General features: G+C 43.0%; 1 protein-coding gene across 1 annotated transcript in view; it reads right to left on the reverse strand.

The window, feature by feature from the left end:
* The window catches only part of banp (BTG3 associated nuclear protein), a 90,267-nt gene that overhangs the window by 49,771 nt on the left and 14,095 nt on the right, over positions 1-26,401 (reverse strand). The window contains exon 10 of the mRNA XM_056281700.1: positions 22,246-22,317. Coding sequence (XP_056137675.1) covers positions 22,246-22,317 — 72 coding nt within the window. The remainder of the gene's footprint in view (positions 1-22,245; positions 22,318-26,401) is intronic.

The following is a 26,401-nucleotide window of genomic DNA, read 5'->3' on the forward strand; positions in this document are numbered from 1 at the left end:
GGAGGTCATCAAGTCGGCCAGAGCATCTTCAGTCCCAGGCCAGAGTGGAGTGCCGTACGAGGTCTTCAAAAGGTGCCCCAGGCTTCTGGGATGCCTTTGAAAGATCTAAAGGGTGATCTGAAAAGGGAAAGGTGCCGCAGCAGTGGAGATTTGCAGAAGGTGAGTTGATTCCTAAGGAGGAGAACACAAGCAACATCAAGCAATTTAGGATGATCTCGCTCCTCAGTGTGGAATGTAAGCTCTTCTTCAAGATTGTTGTCAATTGCCTCACAGGATTTCTCCTGAAAACTCCTACATAGACACCTCAGTGCAGAAGGGAGGAGTCCCTGGTGTTTCAGGATCCATAGAGCAAACAGGTGTGGTAACATTACTAATCAGAGAGGCGCGAGAAAGCAGGGGAGACATGGCAGTGCTGTGGCTTGACCTTGCTAATGTCTACGGATCAATTCCACACAAGCTGGTAGAATTGGCCCAGAGAATATCCAAAACCTCATCCTCAACTATGACAACATCTTTAGCCTGAGGGTGTCCGCTGGGACCTCGACATCAGTGTGGCATTGGCTAGAAAAGGGTGTCATCACTGGCTGCACAATTTCTGTGTCCCTGTTTGTGCTGGCCATGAATATGCTTGCGAAGTCTGTGGAAATGGAGTGCAGAGGTCCCCGGTCCAAATGTGGCACCCGACAACCCCTGATCAGAGCATTCATGGATGACCTAACAGTAACAACTACATCAGTGCCCAGATGCAGGTGGCTCCTTCAAAAGACTTGAATGGCTAATTACATTGGCAAGAATGAGCTTCAAGCCCACAAAATCCAGGTCTCTGGTCCTCAGGAAAGGAAGAGTAACCGACCAATTCAGTTTCTCTTTGGGAGACACACAAATTCCATCTGTGACTGAAAAGCCAGTCAAGAGCCTGAGTAAGATATTCACCAGCAATCTGAAGGACATAGCGGCGCACCAGGCAACCAGTGATGACCTCAACACTTGGCTCTCCACAGTGGACAAGTCAGGGCTTCCTGGAAAATTCAGGGCCTGGGTATATCAACATGGAATCCTGCCTCGACTCCTCTGGCCATTGCTAATCTACTAAGTCCCAATCACCATCGTGGAGGGCTTCGAAAGGAAGATCAGCCAGTTCCTGCACAGGTAGTTGGGCCTGCTGTGGAGCCTAAGTAGTATCACCCTTTGTAGGCATAACACCAAGCTACAGCTTCCTCTCAGCAGTCTGGCAGAGGAGTTCAAGGTCACCCAAGCCAGACAAGCCCTGCTCTACCCTTGGTGTCCGCTGACACCAAGGTCTCCTTTGTTGGTATCGAGGTCAGAACAGGAAGGAAGTGGCACGCACAGAAGGCAATTGAGCAAGCTGAGGCAAGGTTGCGGCACAGCATCCTGATGGGCACTGTGGTAACTGGTCGGGCCGGGCTCAGGAGCAATTCAAGACCTTGCTACGGTAAAGCCCAGTGAAAGGAGAGGTGAAAGCTGATTCAGGAGGAGGTATGCGCAGAGATGGCAGAAGCTTGCTACATCCGAATGGTGGGTATGTGCAAGCAGGGAGCCTGGACCAAGTGGGAGCATACAACCAGCCGAAAGATCACCTGGGCAGGACTCTGGAAGGTGGAATCACACCGAATCAAGTTTTTGGTCCAGCCAGTGTATGATGTCCTCCTGAGCCCTTCCAACCTGTTCAGCTGGGGACTGGCGGACTCACCTGCTTGCCAACTCTGCCATGAAAGGGGATCCTGAGCACATCCTGAGCTGCTGTCCAAAGGCCTTGGGAGAGGGACAGTATTTGTTAGTGCCATGACCAAGTTCTGCGGGCAGTAGCAGACACCATCTGCACTGGGATCAGCAACAGCAAGCAGCAACACCCAACAAAACACACCATCACCTTTATTTGAGCAGGGGAGAAGCCCCAGCCCCAGCCAAAGGCCCAGGGTGGGCTGCTCACAACAGCATGGGACTGGTCGATCTAGGGAGACAACTGAGGTTCCCAGACACCATTGCAGCTACCACACTCAGGCCAAACATGGTCCTGATCTCTGTACTAACCAAGTAAGTGGTTTGCTTGAGCTAACTGTCCCCTGGGAAGATCAGATGGAAGAGGTGCAAGACAGGAAGAGAGCCAGGTATGCAGATGTGGTAGCTGAGTGATGGAGGAATGGGTGGAAGGCCTACTGTGAGTCGGTTGAAGTGGGATGCAGGGGCTTTGCAGGCCAGTCTCTACACTGGGTCCTGGGACTCTTGGGATTTGTGGGCTGCAAAGAAGAAGAGCCATTAAGAACATCTTGGAAGCTGCGGAAAAGGCTTCCTGTTGACGCTAGGTGAAGAGGGGTGATGCATGGCGTAATGTGCTGCCTGGACGCAAGTCGGGGCTTGATCACCCCTGGTTGGGTCACTCGGGCGAGGGTGTCTGATGTTAAGACCCAAAACACCTGATGACCCTGGGTTCGTTACTAACGATGTGTGCAGGTTTCACAACATGGTATATCAAAGAACTGTAGTGTGAACAGCACAAGATTCTGACAAATTTGAAAGGCATGTAGTGTGAACTTGGCATTAGATGGATCATGTCCATACCGGCCAGCTGTAGAGCTTTACTTTGTTAGTGTAACAGGTGCTAGTTAGCAGTGCTCTGGTGGTGACAAATAGGCATCAGCAGAGTTAACACTGCATTGACAGTTAGTTAGCACATTACCTCGTGTTATCTAAGTCAAATTTTTATTTTAGCCATTGCCTTGTCCGAAGTTGTTTGAATGTCATCATGGGACGGCCTCATAGGAAACTTTTTAAGCTCCTTTAAAAGATGGGAATTATCCGTGTGGCAATTGTGCCCAGTGCCACAACACATGGAAAACAAGTTATCCTGTTAAGTGCTTTATCACATGCAGCATAAAAAATTTGATTTATTTATTAAAATGCCCATGTGATAAGACTTATAAATCTTAGGTAAAACTACACGCGTGCTAAAACATAGGATTAGTGAGCACAAGAGCTCCATCAGACAATGACGTGAACTTTTCTGTTACCTGTCATTTCATTGAATTCTCACACCTTATTTCCTGTCTGCGATTCCAGGGCATTGAACACATTGAATTGCCAAGAGGGGGGATTATGGAAAAAAAGAAAGGAAAAAGGAGCACTTTTGGATTGACACTTTAGACACACTAAAGCCTACGGGCCTCAACGAGGATTTTGATATGCGTATTGTGCTGTAACCCAGGATGTTGGTTTTTTTGTGTCCTATTTGGTGTAGAATTTGGGGTCTATAGTTCATGATGGCCCTTGCCTGATACCTGAGATGCTTGTCTTTTCTAATAAATTTGGGGATTTTTTTTTTTACTTGTGAAGGTTTTTACTATGTGATGATATATTATAACTGTTGGCATTTCAGATTCAGACAACTTTATTTATTTTCAAGTTTGATTTGTTTCCTATGATGATTCCCTTTCCTAATTCAGTTTTGTCACCATCAAAGAGACAGTCTTCTTTGAGTCCATATGGATCTAAAGCCATACTAACATGTACCCTGGCTATGTCAAATGACGGAAGTTAAGCAGGTGTGGGCTTGGCTAGTACTTGAATGAGAGACCTACTGCGAAAACTGAGTTGCTGCCGGAAGTGGTGTTGGTGGGCCAGTAGGGGACAGTCTTTCCTCTGGTCCTAATAAAAAAAAATAACAAATAACAAATCCCAATGCCCCAGTGCAGTGACTGGGACACTGTGCTGTAGGAGATGCCGTCCTTCTGGTGAGACATTAAACCGAGGTCCTGACTCACTGTGGTCATACAAGATACCATGGCACATATCACAAGGAGTTGGGGGTTCCCTGGTGTCCTGGCAAAATGCCCAACCTAGCTCTCTCCATCTGGCCACCTAATCATCCCCCCATGTAACTGGCTCAATGATTCCTCCCTCAAGCTGATGTGTGGTGAGCATTCTGACGCAAAATGGCTGCCGTGCAGCACCCAGGTGGGTGCTACACATTGGTGGTGGTTGAGGTGAGTAGCCCCCTTCAATGTGAAGTGATTTGCATGTCTAGAAAAGTGCTATATAAATGTAATGATTATTATTATTATTATTAGGTGCTTCTTGATTGTGTTTTTTTTCCTCTTCACTGTGGTTCAGCCCCCTTTTTTGTATTCTATAATAAGTATGTCTTCCATCTGTATGCCTCACAATACTCAATTTAGCACTACAAACTACAATTCCCAAGAGGTGGAGTTCCCATCACTAGGGTGTGTGCAGTTGTACTGCGTACTGCCAATTATAAGAATAGGATTGGTTATTTCTACTTGCTTGTCCATTGTTGAATCATGTATGCTCTGACAAAGGTCTGACAGACTGAAAGCTTAAATAAAGGGACTATTACATAGATCTAAGTGTGCAGAAATCTTTTCTATCCGTTTGAACTCATTGATGCTTCCAACACCTTAGCAAAGACATAGCCAGGTGGAGCAGAAGTCATCCTGTATCATAATGGGACAGGCCTCCAAAGATGTTTTTTAAACCAAATGTGAAGCAAAATTTACAAGTGGCACGAATGCACAAACAGTCAATGGTACACAAATTGATGGAGTTAATCGTGGTGAAACTGTGAGCATTGTGAAATGGATGAAATGAGCCTTCGCTTGAGTTAAAAAATGTTCAACTCGAACAAACATTTTGCCTGGCGAAAGCCAATCGCCTTCAAGTAACGCTAGAAGCCATGTCCCCTTTACAGAAATCTCTTCAGTCAAGATTGAGGACAAGTTGATCGCGTCTCCGGTTGATACTATGCACCCAAACTGACTGCACGGACTCTTTTGTTGCTGATCCATGATCACAAGATAAGATTGCAAGATAACTTATGACGGACTTATGACTAGTAGTGATGTGTTGGTCGTGAACGAGTCAGCTCCATGAGCTGGCTCCTTTAAGTGAGTGATGGGGGCTGGCTCCCATTCAGCCAATTTTTTTTTCTTTATTTTATTTTTTTGTAAATTAATACAAGAGAGAATAATAGGATGGTCCTAAAACGTATTTGTTAAATACAATCCCGAAACATGCAGTATTGATATTACGAGCCAAGCATGTTGAGATTTGTATGTTGCACTGGTCGCCAGCATATAAACATAGTTCAATATTGTGGCGAGCTTGTGTGGAAGGAGGCATCGTGAGGCAGAGCTCTCTTTTTTATGGCAATCCTCGTGTTCCATACACCGCACAGCCCTGGGAATGCTCTTTTATTTGCCCTTAGAACAAAACACACAAACACGAACACTGGCTGGAGGTCACCAATCGCCACAGGAGTCTTGGACACGGTGGCCACACTGCCAGCCAGCCCCCAATACCATCCTGGTCACACAAACACTGAGAACCACATAACATAACCACAACAATCAAAACATGAACATCACATCACTAAAACAAGATTCCAACTCAAACATTAACGGTCCCATGAGCCCTTGAGCTCCCCCAGCGCATAACTGTCTACAGTTAGAGTGACCGCCTCCTCCGGTCTCTACAAAGTCCCCATCTGAGGGGTCAGTCGCCCTTGACGACCGCATTACCCAACATACAGTCCCTCAAATGCCCAGGGTGCGGCAGCTAGCTAACAGGCCGCCTGGGGCTTACAGGAAGCGTAACTAAAGGTGAGTCACACTGATAGGTGCTGCTGTCGCTCCCCTCCCCAACAATAGGCATAGCAAGGGGGCAGTATAGGGAGAGTCTGTCCTGTGCAGCACCAACATGCACACCCGATACACCACCTCAGACAGCCGGCCCATGACCTTGCCAGGCCCCTGCCAGTGGCTGCGAGGCTTGAAGGAAATCCCCTTCTTGCGAATGGGCCAATACACCTATACCTTGTTCCCTGGCAAGAAGGTCTGCCCAAGGCACCGTGTGTCATAGGCCCTCCTCTGCTGCACTCCGGAGTTGGCCTGGGCTGGTGGGTGTAGCCAGTGCATTGCAGAGCCCAAACGGCATGAGACAGAACTGCCCTGCCGCAGACCCTGCCAGTAGCCGCTGCACAAGTCGAGGGAGCTGAACCAGCTGGACCACGCGATGTGGTCTAGGGCATCGTCAATTCGAGGGAGAGGACAAGTCCTTTTTTGTGATGGTATTAAGGTGCCGATAGTCCACACGAAACCGCCAGCTGCTGTCCTTCTTCCTTACCAAGACGGCCGGAGAAGCTCATGGACTGGCGGTGTGGCCACCATGGCCACACCGCCAGTCAACCCCCAACACCTTCCTGGTCACAAAAACACTGAGAACCACATAACATAATGTCATGCACGGTAATACAATAAAGGGACCCGACAGCTGGTCGTATGCTCCGAACTTAACCATTTTTATTAACAGAGCCTCATACATGCTGCGTTCACCATACGTTCCTCTTTGGCACAAAATGGTCACTGAATTTAGTTATTACCATCATGTAGTCAAACTCTGGACTAATGTTGTCGTTGTTGTCGTCAGAATTTTGGTCATCCTCTTGCTGCCAGAGTCATATATTGCCTCTGCCTCTCTTCCCATGGCGCAGAGAAGCGTGCTCACTTGGACTTCAACGTTGTCCTTGTTCAGCTTTGATGCTACTTGAAAGTGGTCGAAGCGGCGGCGCTACATTGGTCATTCTGACGGTTGAGTGAAATCAAATGGTTCTGGTGGTCTGAGCTTTGCCATTTTTACTTCTGCAGGCATCCAGTCTGCCACTTCTGACACCATGTCATGCACGGTAATACAAAAAAGGGACCCGACAGCCGGTCGTGTGTTCCGAACGTAACCGTTTTTATTAACAGAGCCTCATACACATTGCATTCACCATACATAAACCACAACAATCAAAAAATGAACACCACATCACTAAAACAACGATTCCAACTCAACCATTAACAGTCCCATGAGCCTTTATGCATGCTCAATAATCCAGGTAAGAAAATCAAAGAACATTGAATCAGTTCTTCTGGACACAACTGACCTATAACATCTCTAAGTTTCTGGCATCTATTCTTAACCGACCAGCTGCTCCGACCAGCTGCCTGAGGTTTTCCCAACTACATTTAACATCTCACCATCCCAATCCATAGTTATGACATGCTTTAAGACCACCTCTATCATTCCTGTCCCCAAGAAATCAACATCCACATGTCTGAATGACTACCGACCCATAGCACTCACCCCCATTGCTATGAAGTGCTTTGAGAGACTGGTTCTGGTTCACATCAAAAACACTACCCCCCCCCCACATTTGACCCACATCAGTTCCCCTACTGTCCCAAAAGGTCTACACAAGATGCCACTGCCCTGCACTTTGCTCTGACCCACCTTGAACTTAACAATACATACATCAGGATGCTGTTCAAAGATTACAGCTCTGCCTTCAACACTATCATCCCTGCCAAACTAACCACCAAACTCCTCTCCCCTTAGGCTCAACCCCTCCCTCTGTAACTGGACCCTGGACTTCCTGATCAACAGACATGAGTCTGTTAGGTTAGGTGACCACACCTCCTCCACCCTGATCCTCAGCACAGGTGCCCCTCAAGGCTGTGTTCTGAGCCTCCTCCTTTTCTCCCTCTTTACCCACGACTGCCTGCCAACTCATCCTTCAAATGTAATAGTTAAGCTTGTGGATGACACCACAGTGATTGGACGCATCTCCAACAATGATGAGACGGCCAACAGGGACGAGATTCAGCACCTTACATCATGGTGCACTACCCACAATCTGGTTCTCAATGTGCAGAAGACAAAGGAGCTGATTGTGGACTTCAGGAGGTCTAGAAGCTGCAGCCACTCCCCCCTGCGCTCTGGGACGTGCTACAGGAGCCTCATAGCCCACACTACCAGGATCAAAAACAGCTTCTTTCCCCAAGCTGTTGCTCACCTGAACCTGGCCACCCGCTGAATGTCTGTGGATATTTTTAGATATTTTTGCACTTGTGCTCTTTTTTACCTTATTTTTAGCTTTTGGTCTTCATCTGTGTATATCTTATACTGTGTTTGCTGTGTTTGTCTATGTCTGTGTTGCACTACTTGTCGAAGCCACAGCCCGCATTTCATTTTTAACACGTGCCTGCACATTGTTTTTAATAACAATAAATTAAATTGAATTGAATTGAATCAACCCATTGGTAGGCAGTAATGAACATCACATTCAGAACACTATGGATTTTGTGGATAAGGTGAGGGACATCTTCATGGAGGAGGATGAAACAATTATTTCTTATGATGTTAAGTCTCCATGCGCGTTCCTGTTGATGAAGCAGCAGAGGAAATCTGTATGAAATTACAAAATGACCCCACCCTTAGCAACAGGACCACCCTTGACACTGACCAAGTGTGTCTGCTCCTGAAGCTGTGTCTTCAGTCCACGTACTTCTCATACAGGGGGCAGTACTTATAGGCAGAGGCATGGGTGTACTATGGGTTCCCCAGTCTCATCTGTAATGGCCAACTTGTATATGGAGGAAGTGGAAAAGAGGGCTCTGATGTCCTATCCAGGGACATAACCTAAGCATTGGTCCAGATTTGTGGATGACATCTTGGTTAAAATTAAATCTCAGGGCGTACCACATTTCACCGACCACATGAACTCTGTGGACAACCACATCAAGTTCACCAGACTGTGAAATTGCAATTGGGGACATTTGATTGTTGATGTTTACCATAAACCAACACATACTGATCTGTATTTAAGGTTTGACTGATCATCCACTGGAGCAAAAACTAGGAGTCATCAGGATGCTGTACCACTGAGCTGACAACGTTCCCACCGACACAGCGGCCAAGGAAGCAGAGAAATCCCACATTAAACAGGCCCTGGTTAAGGGTGGTTATCCTAACTGGGCATTTGTCAAAGCTAGGAAGACACCCAAACAGCGCACCAGCCGATCGAAGGGAGGGGAAGGACAACAGCTGTCTAAGTGTAAACCTGTGGTGATTTCATGTGTTGGGAGTGTCGGAAAAGTTGCCATGACTTATACATTAGGGAGACTAAACAGACACTGGCCCAGAGGATGGCACAAAACAGAAGTGCTAATGCGTCAGGCCAGCGCTTTCAAGGATGAGGATGTGCACATCCTTGATACAGAGGAATGCTATACTTGAACGGGGAGTCAAAGAGGCAATCTATGTGAAGAGGGAACGACCATCCCTGAATGGAGGGGGGAGCCTAAGAGTATATCTGACATCAACCTACAATGCTGTGATTGCAAACATTCCCCAATCCTCTGAATAGTACACATGGCCATTGTAACTCTAGTTAATGGTCACGCCTATTTGCATATGAAACTAATCATTGGTTACGGTCGTTATGCAACTGTATTGTTTATAAGGGTGGGGACACCTGCAGTCAGTTTAGACTGAAGAGGTCACTTAGATGAGTGATGAAACGTTTCTGTCACTAAATGTTGTGTTCAGATGAACTGATTCCACTTTCTTTGAGTCCCATGAGCCCTTGTACTCACCCAGCACAGAACTGTCTATAGTTAGAGCGACCACCTCCTCCGGTCGCTACAATATAAATAACACATTCAATACACACATGTAAATAGTGTTTGGTTTGATGTTTTTCCATTTTTTTATCATACTTATCTATCATACATCATTTGATTGCTGTGCTGAGCCAAATGATCTGGCTCACTAAAAAGAGCTGGACTTCCCATCACTACAACTTAGCTGTCTTCTGTTGGGTCTACCAAACTTGCTACCAGAGTTGGTGTAATCAAAAATGCTTGCTGTGACGTGGTACGAATTTCACTCGCTCCTTTTCCAGGCAAACGATTAATTCCGCACATGGAAAGTGACTTGCATTCAGTCATAACCCACAGTAACAAAAGGTTTCTCTACAGCTATTGTTATAACTCTTGTTTCTCCTCTGTTAAAATAAAATGGGTGTACTTAAACATTTAAATGGGGGTTGGCGCTCCCAAGGTGAAGCTAATTTATGGTCTGATATTTGGAAAAAGATAGTTGAATACAGGCCATAATGCCAAACCAAAAGTGGAGAGAAGAGGAAAAAAGGTTATTGCACAACACATCACCACACCATCAGGGTCAAATATAGGCTATATTGAGGTGAAAATCTTACATGAGTCCTAACCTTGTCAATGGTAACAAGCACTCACATGTTATAATAATGTCTGAAAACACAACAAAAACTTTGAGCATGTCTGCTTAGACAGAGAAGTGATTATACACCACTGAAAAGAATTAGAAAGTGGATACAATATCCTTGGATACTAGTCAGCAATTATGTCATTTCTGACTATACTGACACCTGTAAACCAAAACAGACATACTCACATGCAGACACACACACATTTTAATAGTTCCATCAGAACACACTATCCATCCATAACACTGCACACCCAAATTGACATTAACAAGATCACATGAGAAAGGGTTTCATTAAAGGCCAATGTATCCTACCCCAAGCTTTTGGCTGTTTCTTATCCTAATTGTATTTTATGTATATATCGAGTGCAGTCTGAGCTGCCATATGGACAGGGAACAGCGCCGTATCTCAAATAGCTCATTTCCTTTTCAAGCATGCTAAAACCAATGTCTCTGATGAGTGTGGCCCGTTCCTAATGAAAACACACTGTGAGTGGCAGCTGGGAGAAGTGGGACTCTGTTGCTAAGCTTTGAACTCCAAAAAACAAACAATATCTGAGTAGGAAGGGGGGGGGGGTTTCTGGCCACAGCCACAAAGCGCAGGAAAAGGCTTGAGCTTTTTTGCCTACATTTCCCTCTGTCTCTCTCACTCAGTGGTCAATGTCTCTTTTCAATGTGCTCTAACTTTCACTACTAACTAGGAAATGAGAAAAACATGCGGTCAAGGTGTCAACTGCTTTCACATTAAACGCTCATGCTAGTGTGCATGTGTGGTATAAGTTGTCTGTCCTGTGCAGTGTATGTACATACACTGTACATTCATGCATGAGTGTTAGCTCTCACTCCTTCCCCACATCCTTCTAAAATCATCAACAATGATGCAGGAATTCCTCACAGTTAGTTTATGTGCAGTTTTGAGTCAGATTTTGATTTCAACCGGCTGGTCAAATCGGCGTGTCTGCATGCGGCAATGTCTTGGACATGAAACATCTGGGCAATACATGGAAAAGAGAATAAAAAGCCATGCATAAGCAGGCAAAGATGTCAGCATGATGCGTGCATGTCTTTGAGTGTGCACGAATATCGAATATCAGCATATGCAAAGGTTCCCTTTTAAATGTTTTGACTGGGGTGCATTTGGCCATGCAGCTGTAACCCAGATAATATAATGGATTACATATGAAAAAAGACAAAGTACATAATTGCTTTAGTCCAGTAATTTTACTCAAAAAGTAATAAATGAAATAATCCCACAGTTCATAGTATATTTAACAATTAAACATTAGAGAATGAAAAGATATATTGGTTCCAGCCAAGCAGCAACCTGCTGTCGGTTGCTATTCCCACCCACCTGCTCCAGTCTCATAGGTAGCGTGTAAGTGAGGTTTTTTTTCTTTTCTTTGCGTCGTGCGTGGAGAGACAGAGTGAGAGCACTATTTTCAGAGCAGCGCAATCAAGGACGTGAATAACATAAATAGAAGAAAACCCGGCAATCAAACTAAACCAGATTCTACTGGAAACAACTTAGACCTTACCAAAGTGGTACGCCATTACAGTGAGCACAAGTGAGTTAGCCTGACTAGAGCTGTGGTTGCTAGCATGTGAATGAGTTTGAAGTGCCTGAACATTCTGTCTATTACTACTCCAAAAAAAACAAAAAGAAACACAAGGTAATGCGTCCAATTCATAAATATTTCCAATATAGTTCAGTTGAACCCAGCCACTAAGGATGCACAAGCCAGTGCATTCTTATCCGGTCCCAAGCCCGGATAAATGGGGAGGGTTGCGTCAGGAAGGGCATCCAGCGTAAAATCTTTGCCAAATCAAATATGTGGATCATAAAGCAGATTTCCATACCGGATCAGACGAGGCCCGGGTTACCAATGACTGCCACCAGTACTGTTGGCCAGCAGGGTGCCGGTGGAAACTATGCTACTGTTGGGCGAAGGAGAAGGAGAGCGGCAAGGCATGGCCAGAGGCAGCGAGAGAGGAGGAAGGGTAGGAGTGTGGAGGTGAGAGTCGTAACTTTGAATGTTGGCACTATGACTGGTAGAGGGCAAGAGCTGGCTGATATGATGGAAAGAAGAAAGGTAGGCATACTGTGTCTGCAAGAGACCAAATGGAAGGGGAGTAAGGCCAGGAGTATCGGGGGAGGGTTCAAACTCTTTCACCATGGTGTGAATGGGAGGAGAAATGGGGTAGGTGTAATTCTGAAGGAAGAGTATGTCAAGAGCGTGCTGGAGGTGAAGAGAGTGTCAGAGTGATGAGTATGAAGCAGGAAATCGAAGGTGTATTGCTGAATGTTATCAGCGCATATGCCCCGCGAGTTGGGTGTGAGATGGAAGAGAAAGAAGAATTCTGGAGTGGGTTGGATGAAGTGGTGGAGAGGGTACCCAATGAGGAGAGAGTGGTGATTGGAGCGGACTTCAATAGGCACATTGGTGAAGGGAACAGAGGTGATGAGGAGGTGATGGGTAGGTATGGTGTCAAGGAGAGGAATGTCGAAGGACAGATGGTGGTGGATTTTGCAAAAAGGATGGAAATGGTTGTGGTGAATACATATTTCAAGAAGAGGGAGGAACACAGGGTGACGTACAAGAGTGGAGGAAAGTGCATGCAGGTGGACTATATCTTATGTAGAAGGTGTGATCTGAAAGGGATTGGAGACTGCAAGGTGGTGACAAGAGAGAGAGAGCAGATGTGATATTGTATGAGGAAGTCGGGAGTGGCAAAGAAGTATGTAGAAGTGGTGCAGGATATGTGTGAGGGCAGGGTGACCATGGTGAGGTGTGCAGTTGGAATGGCAGATGGGTTCAAGGTGGAGGTGGGATTACATCAAGGATCGGCTCTGAGCCCTTTCTTGTTTGCAATGGTGATGGACAGATTGATGGACGAGATCAGGCAGGAGTCTCCATGGACTATGATGTTTGTGGATGACATTGTGATCTGTAGCGAGAGTAGGGTGCAGGTTGAGGAGAGCCTGGAGAGGTGGAGGTATGCACTGGAGAGAAGAGGAATGAAAGTAGTAGGAGAAGGACGGAATACAAATGTGTGAATGAGAGGGCGGACAGCGGAATGGTGAGGATGCACATGGTTGGGTGAACGCTGGCGAAACTAGCCGCCGCAGCCCTCTGGATCTCTGTTGATTTTTGCTCTATCGTTGTCGCTATTGTTCCTTTAGCCAAATGAAATGTAGCTCATTCTGCTGACAATTTCAGAAACGTTTGCTTGTTTTTATTTTGTTTTTATCTGACAATCCTGTGTGTTTTTGGCTACCAATTGTTTTATACCTGGCTACTGGTCTCCTCGCCTCCCCCAGCTACTGTCATTCTACTCCGGAGTCTACGTTTGATACTACACCGGCAATAATGTGGATCAATGGGCTGTTGATATGGATTATGTTCGCCTGGATTAGTTTTGATACTCTATCCAGCAACACTGTTACTTCAACACATGTCAGCGGAACGTTTTCGACTACGACCCCACCTCTCTGAGCCACCACCACCACTGCAACTTCACCGGGATATCGTTCGTCATTTTTGTCAGAAATACATTCACCGTGGATCCCGCCGGGGCTTCAACTTCGATGACACAAAACCAACCTGTTCCTTCTGGTCTTCCCTTCCTCATCCCTTAAGAAAGTCCCGATGGACTGTTGACCACAGTGCACTAGCTAACTTAGCCAGGCCGGCTAGCATCGAAACCGGAAAAAATAACCTCTCCATCGGGTTATTTAACATTTGCTCGCTAACCAACAAGGGACTCCTACTTCATGACATGAGCTACTGAATGATCGTGTTTGATTTAAACGTGGCAACAACCTAATGACTTTTCACAGTTTAATCAAACTATTCCTCCTGGGTTTGTGTACATCTGCAAATCCTGTAATACTGATGGAAGGGTTGGGGGGGGGGCGCGATACTTTATAGTGAAAAGTGTCTTCCGTAACTGCCTGTGCATGTTTCATTTGAGTCCACTGCCCTACAAATCAATGGGTCAAATCAAGGAACACTAGAGCCCTGTTTTCTGTGGTAAACAATATTTTACGGCCACCAGACACTCTTGCACCTCACCTGTATTCAGTTGCTCAATGTAATGCCTTCATGACCTTTTTTAATGCCAAAATTGAAAATATTCATCAGCAATTGACCCCGTCAAACAATATTGCAAACAGTTCATCTTATTCACCCTTCTATGTTCGCCTCTCTTCTTCACTATCTAGTTTTAAACTCCCAACTGTTGCTGAAATATCTGGTCTTACCTGCAAATCCAAATCATCTACCTGTCAGTTAGACCCCCTTCCTACTCATTTAGTAAAAGCCTATCTACCTTCTTTATCCTCTTTAATAACTGATATCATACATTCCTCCCTTACCTCTGGTCTTGTTCCCTCATCTCTCAAAACAGCTGCAATAACTCCAATACTCAAGAAACCTGGTGCAGACCCCAACAATTTGAATAACGTTCACTCAATCTCAAATTTACCATTTCTTTCTAAAACATTTGAAAGAACAGTCGCATCTCAGGTACATGCTCACTTGATGCACAACAATCTGTTTGAACAATTCCAGTCTGATTTTTGCTCCATGCACAGTACGGAGACAGCCTTGATGAAAACCACTAATGATCTGTTGATGGCAGCTGACTCTGGGCTCTTAACCATACTTGTCCTCCTTGATCTGAGTGCAGCCTTTGATACCATCTCACATAACATCCTCATAAAAAGATTAGCTTCCACTGGAATAACTGGCACCCCCCTTGACTGGTTTAGATCATATCTCTCTGGCTGCACTCAGTTTGTCCAACTTAAAAATTTGAGATCACAGTCCTTTCCTGTTACTAACGATGTTTCCCAGGGCTCTGTATTAGGACCCTTCCTATTTATTATTTACCTACCACCTCTTGGCCACATTTTCAGGAAATTTGGCATTCAATTTCACTGCTACGTGGATGACACTCAGCTTTTTTTTTTGCTTTTTTTTTTTACAGTATTGTCACACAATTTTAATATATGTTCAATGTACAGATGCACAAGCTCAGATGCTTGTGCGTGCCCCAATCTCAGAGCACATCATCTTTTTTTTATTATTGGAAACCATTGTTATATATATGTTAGACACAAAGAACAGATCAGTGTTTCACAACATTTTCCCTTTTTTTTTTGGTGTGTTAGAACAGAGAACTGCAACAACACCCTGTTCCAACCCCCCACCCATGTCAAATTCTTAAAGAAAACAGAATAATAAAAAAAATGCACATAGAGAACTGAATAAGTAAATAAGACACACGTGTATACATACACACACACACACACACACACACACACACACACACACACACACACACATACAGAGAGTTGATAAAATGAAATAAAATAAAATAGGGAGGTCAGTGCAATAAAAAGGATGCTTGGGATGCCCACCCCAAGGAATGGATTCATTGATAATTCAGTTGGGGTCCAGAGAGGTAGGAGAATTTACATATGAGGTAATAGGCTGCCATCTTTTGTAGAACTTAGCAGTTGAGCCTCTTGAGGAATACTTCAACTTCTCTAATGGGAGAAATTACATTAAATCCTTTAACCAGGAGGCAGTGAAAGGTGGATTTGGGCTTTTCCACTGTAACAGAATGCATCTACAGGCAATGAGTGAGGCAAAGGCAACAACATCAGAATTTTTCTTAGTAAGACTGGTTGGTATAGGGGGTACCCCAAAGATGGCTATCAAGGGGCAGGGATCTAGTGTAATTTTGAGGGGTTCTCCTATCATCTTAAAGAACCAGGACCAGAACTCAACTAACTTTGGACAGGAGAAAAACATATGACTATGATCTGCCGGTGATGAGCCACATCTATCGCAGGGACCACTCATGCCTGGAAACAGTCTACAAAGCTTAACTTTTGTAAAATGAACCCTATGCAAGACCTTAAATAACACCCAGCTTTATTTATCCACCAAGCCTACCTCACTCTTCCACCCACTTCCCTTTCTGACTGCTAACTAGAAATTAAATCCTGGTTTTCATACCACTTCCTCAAACTTAATAGTGATAAAACTGTGGTCCTCTTAGTCAGCACTAAATCTACTTTGGCCAAACCTGATAGTTTTTCTCTTGACTATTGACAATTCTATAGTTCCTCCATCACCTCAGATTAAGAGTCTGGGTGTCATCTTGGACAGCACATTATCTTTTGAAGCTCACATCAACAATGTTAGTCAGTCCAACTACGCAATATTAATCATCTTCGCCGGTCACTTACACCTAAAAGCACTGCCATACTCACTCACACCTGGTTACATCCTGTATTGACTACTGTAATTCTGTCCTCTTTTGTCTTCCCTTCAAGTGTCTTTATATACTTAAATTGGTCCAGAATTCAGCTGCCCGTATCATTACCAGAACTACTTCCATAGATTATGACTCCTGTTCTTCAGCAACTCCATTGACTCCCTGTTAAATACCGTATTGACCTCAAGATCCTGCTCCTCACCTTTAAGGCCCTTAATAACCTAGCTCCTTCATATCTTTCAGAACTCCTTCATATCCACACACCCTCCCGCACTCTCAGATCCTCTTCTGCTCTCCAACTCACTACATCATTGGCCTGCTTGACAACCATGGGGACTAGAGCCTTCAGTCATTCTGCCCCCCGCCTATGAAACTCTCTCCCACAAGACATTCAAAACATTGACTCTCTTTCAACCTTCAAATCCCATCTCAAAACATACCTTTTCAAACTGGCATATTCAGTCTGATCCACGCTTCATTGAGTTTTGTGCAGATGATGATTTCATACTTACCTGTTGTGTTAACTTTTTATTGTCCACTCTGCTTTGTTTTGATCTTATGCTGTCTGATACAGTACTGCTTGTTTTTTTTTTATTTTGTTTTTTGCTGCGTTCTGTAAGGTGTCCTTGAGTGCTCTGAAAGGCACCCACAAATAAAATGTATTATCATTATTATGATTATTATTATTATTATTATTATTAGAGGTGATGAAGGTGGATGAGTTTAAATACTTGGGATCAACTGTCCAAAGTAATGGGGAGTGCAGAAAGGAGGTGAAGAAGAGAGTGCAGGCAGGGTGGAGTCGGTGGAGAAGAGTGTCAGGAGTGATTTGTGACAGAAGGGTACCAGCAAGAGTCAAAGGGAAGGTTTACAAGATGGTTGTGAGACCAGCTATGCTGTATGGTTTGGAGACAGTGGCACTGATGAAAAGACAGGAGGTGGAGCTGGAGGTGGCAGAGTTGAATATGCTGAGATTTTCATTGGGAGTGACAAAGAAGGACAGGATGAGGAACAAGTATATTAGAGGGACAGCTCAGGTTGGACGGTTTGGAGACAAAGCAAGAGAGGCAAGATTGAGATGGCTTGGACATGTGTGGAGGAGAGACGCTGGGTATATTGGGAGAAGGATGCTGCATATGGAGCTGCCAGGGGAGAGGAAAAGAGGAAGACCAAAGAGGAGGTTTATGGATGTGGTGAGGAAGGACATGCAGGTGGCTGGTGTGACAGAGGAAGATGCAGAGGACAGGAAGAGATGGAAACGGATGATCTGCTGTGGCGACCCCTAATGGGAGCAGCTGAAAGTAGAAGTAGTAGTAGTAACAGATAGTTCAATTTAGTAAAAGCTACCTTATCTGACGCAACCTGTACAGTAAAAACACACTGAAATTACTTTGGCGTTATTATAGGTTTGGTTTTAGAAACCGTGTGGCTTGACTGGGTACACCATATTGTGCATGCATCCAGCCCGCTCAGATGAAACTGAAACAGTGTGGCTTACTGGGTACGCCATTTGTGCATATGTCCAGCCTGCTCACCCGAAATCAGTGAGAATGTTTTTTTTTGAACGAGGGATTTAATTTTATTTTTCACCTTACTGAAATAATTGTGCACACTTTATTGAATTATTATATGTCTACTTAATTTGTTTACAAGAGTGGGTTTATGGTTTACATTGTTGTTATTCAATGGATAGAATCCAACTTATTTTGCACTTTATATAAAAGCTTTATTGAATTCTATGTGCAGGTAGTTGTTTGGAGAATTTTAATTTGCAAGGTTAAAAGGCCCGTGCGAAAAAGTGGGAGCATGCAAAGTATTGCACATCAGTACTTTTATTTTAAAGTTCATGTGCATAATAAGTGCACAGACAATTTGAATAATTTTCACCCAATCTCAAATTTACCATTTCTTTCTAAAACACTTGAAAGAACAGTCGCATCTCAGGTACACGATCACTTGACTAACAACAATCTGTTTGAACAATTCCAGTCTGGTTTTCGCTCCATGCACAATATGGAGACAGCATTGGTGAAAATCACTAATGATCTGTTGATGGCAGCTGAATCTGGGCTCTTAACCATACTTGTCCTCCTTGATCTGAGTGCAGCCTTTGATACAATCTCACACAACATCCTCCTAGAAAGATTAGCTTCAATTGAAATAACTGGTACCCCCCATGACTGGTTTAGATCATATTTCTCTGGCCGCACTCAGTTTGTCCAACTTAAACATTTGAGATCTCAGCCCTTTCCTGTTACTACCGGTGTTCCCCAGGGCTCTGTATTGGGACCCCTCCTATTTATTATTTACCTATTACCTCTTGGCCACATTTTCAGGAAATTTGGCATTCAATTTCATTGCTACGTGGATGACACACAGCTTTATCTATCCACCAAGCCAACCTCCACTCTTCCGCCCACTTCCCTTTCTGACTGCTTACTAGAAATTAAATCCTGGTTTTCATACCACTTCCTCAAACTTAATAGTGATAAAACTGAGATCCTTTTAGTTGGCACTAAATCTACTTTGGCCAAACCTGATAGTTTTTTTTCTTACTATTGACAATTCTATAATTCCCCCATCACCTCAGGTTAAGAGTCTGGGTGTCATCCTGGACAGTACATTATCTTTTGAAGCCCACATCAACAATTTTACTTGGTCTGCATACTTCCACCTACGCAATATTAACTGTCTTCAGCCGTCACTTACACCTAAAAGCACAGCCATACTCACTCACACCCTGGTTACATCCTGTATTGACTACTGTAATTCTATCTTCTTTGGTCTTCCCCTCAAGTGTCTTCATAAGCTTCAGTTGGTCCAGAATTCAGCTGCCCGTATCATTACCAGAACTCCTTCCATAGATCATATCACACCTGTTCTTCAGCAACTCCACTGTTTTCCTGTTTTATACCATATTGACCTCAAGACCCTGCTCTTCACCTTTAAGGCCCTTAATAACTTAGCTCCTTCCTATCTTTCTGAACTCCTTCATATCCGCACGCCCTCCCGCACTCTCAGATCCTCTTCTGCTCTCCAACTCACTACACCATCGGCCTGCTTGACTACCATGGGGACTAGAGCCTTCAGTCGTTTTGCCCCCCGCCTATGAAACTCTCCCACAAGAAATTCACAACATTGACTCTCTTTCAACCTTCAAATCCCATCTCAAAACATACCTTTTCAAACTGGCATATTCAGTCTGATCCACGCTTCACTGAGTTTTGTGCAGATGTTGATTTTATACTTACCTGTTGTGTTAACTTTTTATTGTCTACCCTTCTTTGTTTTGATTTTGCACTGTCTGATACAGTGCTGTTTTTTGTTTTTTTGTTTTTTTTTAAACTATGTACTGTAAGGTGTCCTTGAGAGTTTTGAAAGGCGCCCACAAATAAAATGCATTATTATTATTATTATATAAATTAGTTTGATATTCATGAGATCTCTCTGACCCTGTCTGTTGACATGTCTGGTTTTTTTTTTGTTGTTGCTGTTGTTTTGTTTGGGTTTTTTTTTTATCTTTCCAGTGAGATAGATGGCGAGCCTTTCCACCTGGATCTAGAGAGAGACAGTATTCCAAGATACCACCGTGATAACTGGACAGGTTCTACCACACTCTGTGGTGTGGGAGGCCCAACTTCCCCCACACTCGGCCTCATCATTCTCATTTTCTTTTCACAACCATCCTCATGCACACACACCCCAATTCCCCTGAATCTCTGAACTCCTACTTACCCTTGGACTTTCTCCTGCACTCTGGACTTGACTCAAAACACTAAACTATTTTCATTCCCTGGAACTGTGAATTAGGCAAATGCTATATTGTTTATCAGCAAAAATATTTTCTTTGTCATTGTGTATGGTACTCCCCCCCCACACACACACACACACATTATATATATATATATATATATATATATATATATATATATATATATATATACACTACCGTTCAAAAGTTTGGGATCACCCAAACAATTTTGTGTTTTCCATGAAAAGTCACACTTATTCACCACCATATGTTGTGAAATGAATAGAAAATAGAGTCAAGACATTGACAAGGTTAGAAATAATGATTTGTATTTGAAATAAGATTTTTTTTACATCAAACTTTGCTTTCGTCAAAGAATCCTCCATTTGCAGCAATTACAGCATTGCAGACCCTTGGCATTCTAGCTGTTAATTTGTTGAGGTAATCTGGAGAAATTGCACCCCACGCTTCCAGAAGCAGCTCCCACAAGTTGGATTGGTTGGATGGGCACTTCTTTGAGCAGTTTGAGTTTCTGGAGCATCACATTTGTGGGGTCAATTAAACGCTCAAAATGGCCAGAAAAAGAGAACTTTCATCTGAAACTCGACAGTCTATTCTTGTTCTTAGAAATGAAGGCTATTCCATGCGAGAAATTGCTAAGAAATTGAAGATTTCCTACACCGGTGTGTACTACTCCCTTCAGAGGACAGCACAAACAGGCTCTAACCAGAGTAGAAAAAGAAGTGGGAGGCCGCGTTGCACAACTGAGCAAGAAGATAAGTACATTAGAGTCTCTAGTTTGAGAAACAGACGCCTCACAGGTCCCCAACTGGCATCTTCATTAAATAGTACCTGTTAGAGCCTGTTTGTGCTGTCCTCTGAAGGGAGTAGTACACACCGGTGTAGGAAATCTTCAATTTCTTAGCAATTTCTCGCATGGAATAGCCTTCATTTCTAAGAACAAGAATAGACTGTCGAGTTTCAGATGAAAGTTCTCTTTTTCTGGCCATTTTGAGCGTTTAATTGACCCCACAAATGTGATGCTCCAGAAACTCAATCTGCTCAAAGAAGTGCCCATCCAACCAATCCAACTTGTGGGAGCTGCTTCTGGAAGCGTGGGGTGCAATTTCTCCAGATTACCTCAACAAATTAACAGCTAGAATGCCAAAGGTCTGCAATGCTGTAATTGCTGCAAATGGAGGATTCTTTGACGAAAGCAAAGTTTGATGTAAAAAAAATCTTATTTCAAATACAAATCATTATTTCTAACCTTGTCAATGTCTTGACTCTATTTTCTATTCATTTCACAACATATGGTGGTGAATAAGTGTGACTTTTCATGGAAAACACGAAATTGTTTGGGTGATCCCAAACTTTTGAACGGTAGTGTATATATATATATATATATATATATATATATATATATATAAAATTTTTTTTCAAATTCCTTGCTCTAATACAGTACATTACATTTAACCTTTTGTCTCCGAGTCTCATTTAAGCATTCCACTGTGTTCCAGTAGCCGAACCTCACTGGTCCATAAAATTAACAATCAGTCCCTTACAGGTGTTACACAGGCACTTAAAAAATATGGCCGAAGATAGCTGGAGACAGAATCATACTTTCTAGTAACAAGAAAAATAACAGCAAATAATAGTTGCTCAACTGAATTGTTTGTTCATTATTTACTCTTTCGCGAGGTGAATTAGTTGGTGTTCTTGGAGATGGGCTGACTTGTGTAATCACACATTTGTTCAAACAACTGGGAAATGGGTGTATTTCAAGTAGAGATGAACTCTTCTTCTACACAGGCTAATGTACTTGCTAGGTCAAAGCTGAATAAGAGGTGTTAAGTGGCCAATCGATCAAAACAGTAGCTGCTGCCAGACCAGGATCTGGAAAAGCAAGTTAGAATATACTTAACTGCCTGCACAAAACTGACCACTACTTCCTCTTAACAGCATACCAAAAGAACAGACCTAGTTGCAGAGATGTAATGGTAGATGTGATGTTCGATAAGAATGGGGTCAACAAAGGGAGAAGGTAGGCTCAAATAAAAAAGTGATTAGTTCCCTTTCTTCCCTGAATATCTCTTTCCCACACTTGCCTCGCTGTCTTGCGTGATCTGCACCTCTTCTCCTTGTGGCACCTGGGCGATGTGCAGCTGGCCCTGTGGAATCTGAGAGACACACACACATGACAAAAGACAGATGAAACAAAATGCTACAAAATTCTGAAAAATGGCAAACAATACATTTTACTGATTACTAATCCAACAAACCTGATTTTTTTGCTAGTCATCGCGATTGCAGTTACTCTTCATACTTATTAGTCTCTATGATCCATTCTATGACTGTCACCATCATTTCTTAACTACAGTCAATGACGCCCAGAAAATGTCATGCTTCAATGTTGACAATATGCAAATATTTTAAAGTTATTAATCATCAAATTCCATATTTTAATACATGAGTAGTTATGTACACATAACATACTGTGTGCAATTTGGCAGCAACAGTGCAGTTTCTGTTTAACACTCTCCAACTCCTTCATAGCTCATCCAGCCCTGCGCTGCAGTACTGCCAGAACCCTCCACTGTACTAGCAGCACTCATACAGCTCGCACCCTGCTGCACCCTTTTAATGCTTTGCGAGTATCAGGAGGGTAATAACTGCATAGTGAGCACCTGACAATGACCCACCCCCACTCCTCCGCTCTCTCCGTATCCTTGTCTTTTTTGCTTTTGTTCCTTCCATTCTCAGAGAGGTCACCTGTCATCATGCACAGGCTCATGACTCCATTTTATGGTACAGCTAGCTAATAAACACAAAGAAGAATTCAGTATTGTTTTGCACGAGAAAGGTTAGCAGTGTCAGCTGTGCTCACACATTTACCGACTGGTCTAAAGGCAACTCCTAGGAGCAGAATCATGAACACTGTTCTGTCTTGTACTTATGATAATCAGATATCTTTAACAACAATGGTTGCTGTAACTGTGTAAACTATTCAACTGTAACTTTAACAAGATAAGCAAGGTAAGAGGAATTTCCTATGAACATTTTCTTCGTGACCTTCTCTGCACCTCGCCACATGTGCTTGTCCCATGTTGGCTGTTTAAATAAGCAATAAACATCAGAGAGTGAAACAGGCTGTTTTACTCAGTTTGTAATAACACTTCATGATGAACTTGAGATCTGGCATCTTAATGTCTAACAACTCCTGCGGACATACTTCACCAAATATATCTGCATGCAGCAAAGAAGGGGGCCAGACATATATGTAAGAATTGTGGAATTCATATCTCAGGGCAGCAGACAGTGTTTCTGGCAAGTCGACTACATAGAGATGCCATTCTGAGCATTTTGGAAAATCAAAAAGATATTCTGCTTTAAATGCTGGAGTTATCAATGCAGTGGCTGTAAATGAGTTATTGACTGCACTCACTCCATTACACACAACATTTTAGGCTGCATTTTTTTGTATTTAATGTGAAAGGTTCGTAAAATTGGCAACTGCAAGTAGTGGCTCTCAGGTTACAGTATTAACCTATGTTTGTGCGTTACATAGGACTCTGCCAGTCATACCTGCAGGTAATAGCCTATGTTCCTAATGAAAATACAGTACAGCCACCTGCCAGACCAGAGCATCAGCTACATAACATGCCTAACACAATGCACATAGTATCAGAATATCTTTTATCTCATTCTGACACAGATACTATCATAGTTCATTTAAGATTTAAGCTGTAGGCCTACACATTTGGAAACCTTTAGAAGATGAGTTAACACAAACAATGGACAAGTGGGCACACAAACACCAGTATGACAAGCTGAATGAGGATTTAGTACATATCCTCGATATGCAATTTACAGATTCCCTCTTGTCTGTATTTCACAACCTGTCAGTTAAATGAAGATTTTTTTATATCAAGGTTTTGTGCCTTACTAATCATTTATTTATTTATTTTTATAGCCCAATCATTCATTTTGAGCTACTAGTTGCACTTTTACTGTACTTGTTACATCTGAAACCATACCAAATGCCAAGGGTACTGACTAGTGGCACCACAGCCAGAATTAGTCTGCCTTGCTATTTCAAAGCAGCATTAGTTAACTGGTGAAGTAGCAATATTATGACATGTTAAACTGGGGTAGGCAACATTGGAGAAGTGCGCAATTTTGACACAACACCACCCCAAATAATCCACTCTCTTGCTCTGCTTCCTCCTTCCTTTCCGAAACCCCTCCTTCCAAACCAGATTTGCGCACATGCCTGAGTTTGGCTGTTGTAACTGACGTTGATATCAAAACTAGTAAATCTCAGTTACTCCAACACTGATGTTGTGAATCACTTTTGTACTTAGCTGAAATATTAATAAATATCGCCATGCCCAGAGCATCAGCACGGTGTCTGACAATCTCTGTACAACATCCTTACGTAATGGATAGTGAAATGTATCACAGCTGTTGACCTATTGCATGTACGTGAGTCCCTTAATTACCCCAATACTAATATTGTGAGGCACTTTTGTACTTAACAGGTGAAGTATTCATTAAGCTGAATGCTATTTATGCATCTCTACAAGATCCACAGTGATGACAAGAAAACTGATAGAAATGTGGTGCATCTGAATGACTGACAGGCAGTAGGACTGCCCCATAAATGAGCGCTCCCCTAATTGGTTGAGGTTGATTGGTTGAGGCCTAGCTGGAACGGTGTTGCCTCAACCAATCCGGGAAGCCTAGGTGAGATTTGGAGATCCTGAGTACATATGCAGAGTCAAACAAAGGTTGATGCTAGATCCAACGGGGTGTAAGCATGGAAGTAGACATGATTGGCTGTTGCATCGGCCAATAGACAGCGCGGAACCTCGAAGCGCACTGACTTGAAACAAACGATGTGCACTGAAACATTCAGCTAGCTAGCTTACAACTGACCCTAACATTGCCAGATCGTACTGTAACGATAGCTAACGTTAACGCTTGCTAACAATGGAAATTCAAAAAGAGTTTAAACCCTAACCGACAACCAATCATGTTTACTTCCGTGCCTACACCCCATTGGATCTAGCACCAACCTTAAACAAAGAGACTTGATTTTCTCTCAGACCATGTGAATTACTCAGAGCTGTAAGAGGGATACCCCATTTTCCACAAAGAATACTGAAAGAAAGTTGCCTATAGTTTGTTTTTGCATAGATTCACTTAACTAGTTCATGACTTGCATACACTTCTGTAGTTTATCGTAAAGTCAATGTGTGTACTAGTTCACTAGTAAAGTCAGAACAAACACTAGTGAACTAGTTACAGTAAAATGGTAATAAGAAGGCGACATAGCTTAAAAGGAAGTTGCTGACTGTAATATAAATGGACGCAGTTTTGGGGAATTCTGTGCTGCTGTTTGAAAAATACTGTCTGTGATATTGAGATGAAAAGATAATTAAGAAGTGAATTTATCAAGATAATACACCCTTTTTCTCACCTCATCATAACGGAACGAAGGTTTTATTGGATAATCTTCATTATGCCATGATCTCTAGAAAAATGCATTAAATATCCCTCAATTGCTCTATATTCAAGACGTGATATTGATAATACAAAAAATAATTACCAGCCACAGCCACTGTTGAAATGGAGGAGCTAAATGACACCATCCTGTGGGAGTACAGCTGTTTTGTTATGAAAGGGCGACTCCTCCTTTCTTACTGGAATAGGCCATAAACAATAGCCGATTTACTAGATTGTCACATTTCATTGGAATCACAGACAAACTACTATAATAACTCACTTCTCCTACGTGGGGTGCCGCTACATATTTTAGCTCAAGTTACCGTAGAAAATGAGCATACTATCCAGTTTTTGTATGAGGAAGTCCATCTGCAGTACAGCAGACTTTCTAATGTGAGACTTCATCCAAACAGACGTGCAACACGCTACAGGCTCGAAGTGCTGAAAGTCAACTACTGTCTGCCTAAATACAAATAGTCAATTCTTTTTTTTTTTTGATGATTTCAAAAATGCAAAAATATCTGTATTTTTTTAAATACTGTGATCTGTTGCATTTCTTGTTTTTCTACAATTCTCTTGTTTTTCTGCAGTTCAAGGGGATTTTAAACTGACTAAACTCTGTTTGAAACTGAGAAAACTACAGCAAATTCAAACAATCATAATTGGGGAATGTCGATATTGTATTTATAATAATGTGTCCCGACTATCAGCGTCTTCAAAAACCTTAATTTAATGGTCCAAATCAAATGATGTTTG

This window comes from Lampris incognitus, chromosome 6, assembly GCF_029633865.1.
Source record: "Lampris incognitus isolate fLamInc1 chromosome 6, fLamInc1.hap2, whole genome shotgun sequence".
Taxonomy (NCBI): domain Eukaryota; kingdom Metazoa; phylum Chordata; class Actinopteri; order Lampriformes; family Lampridae; genus Lampris; species Lampris incognitus.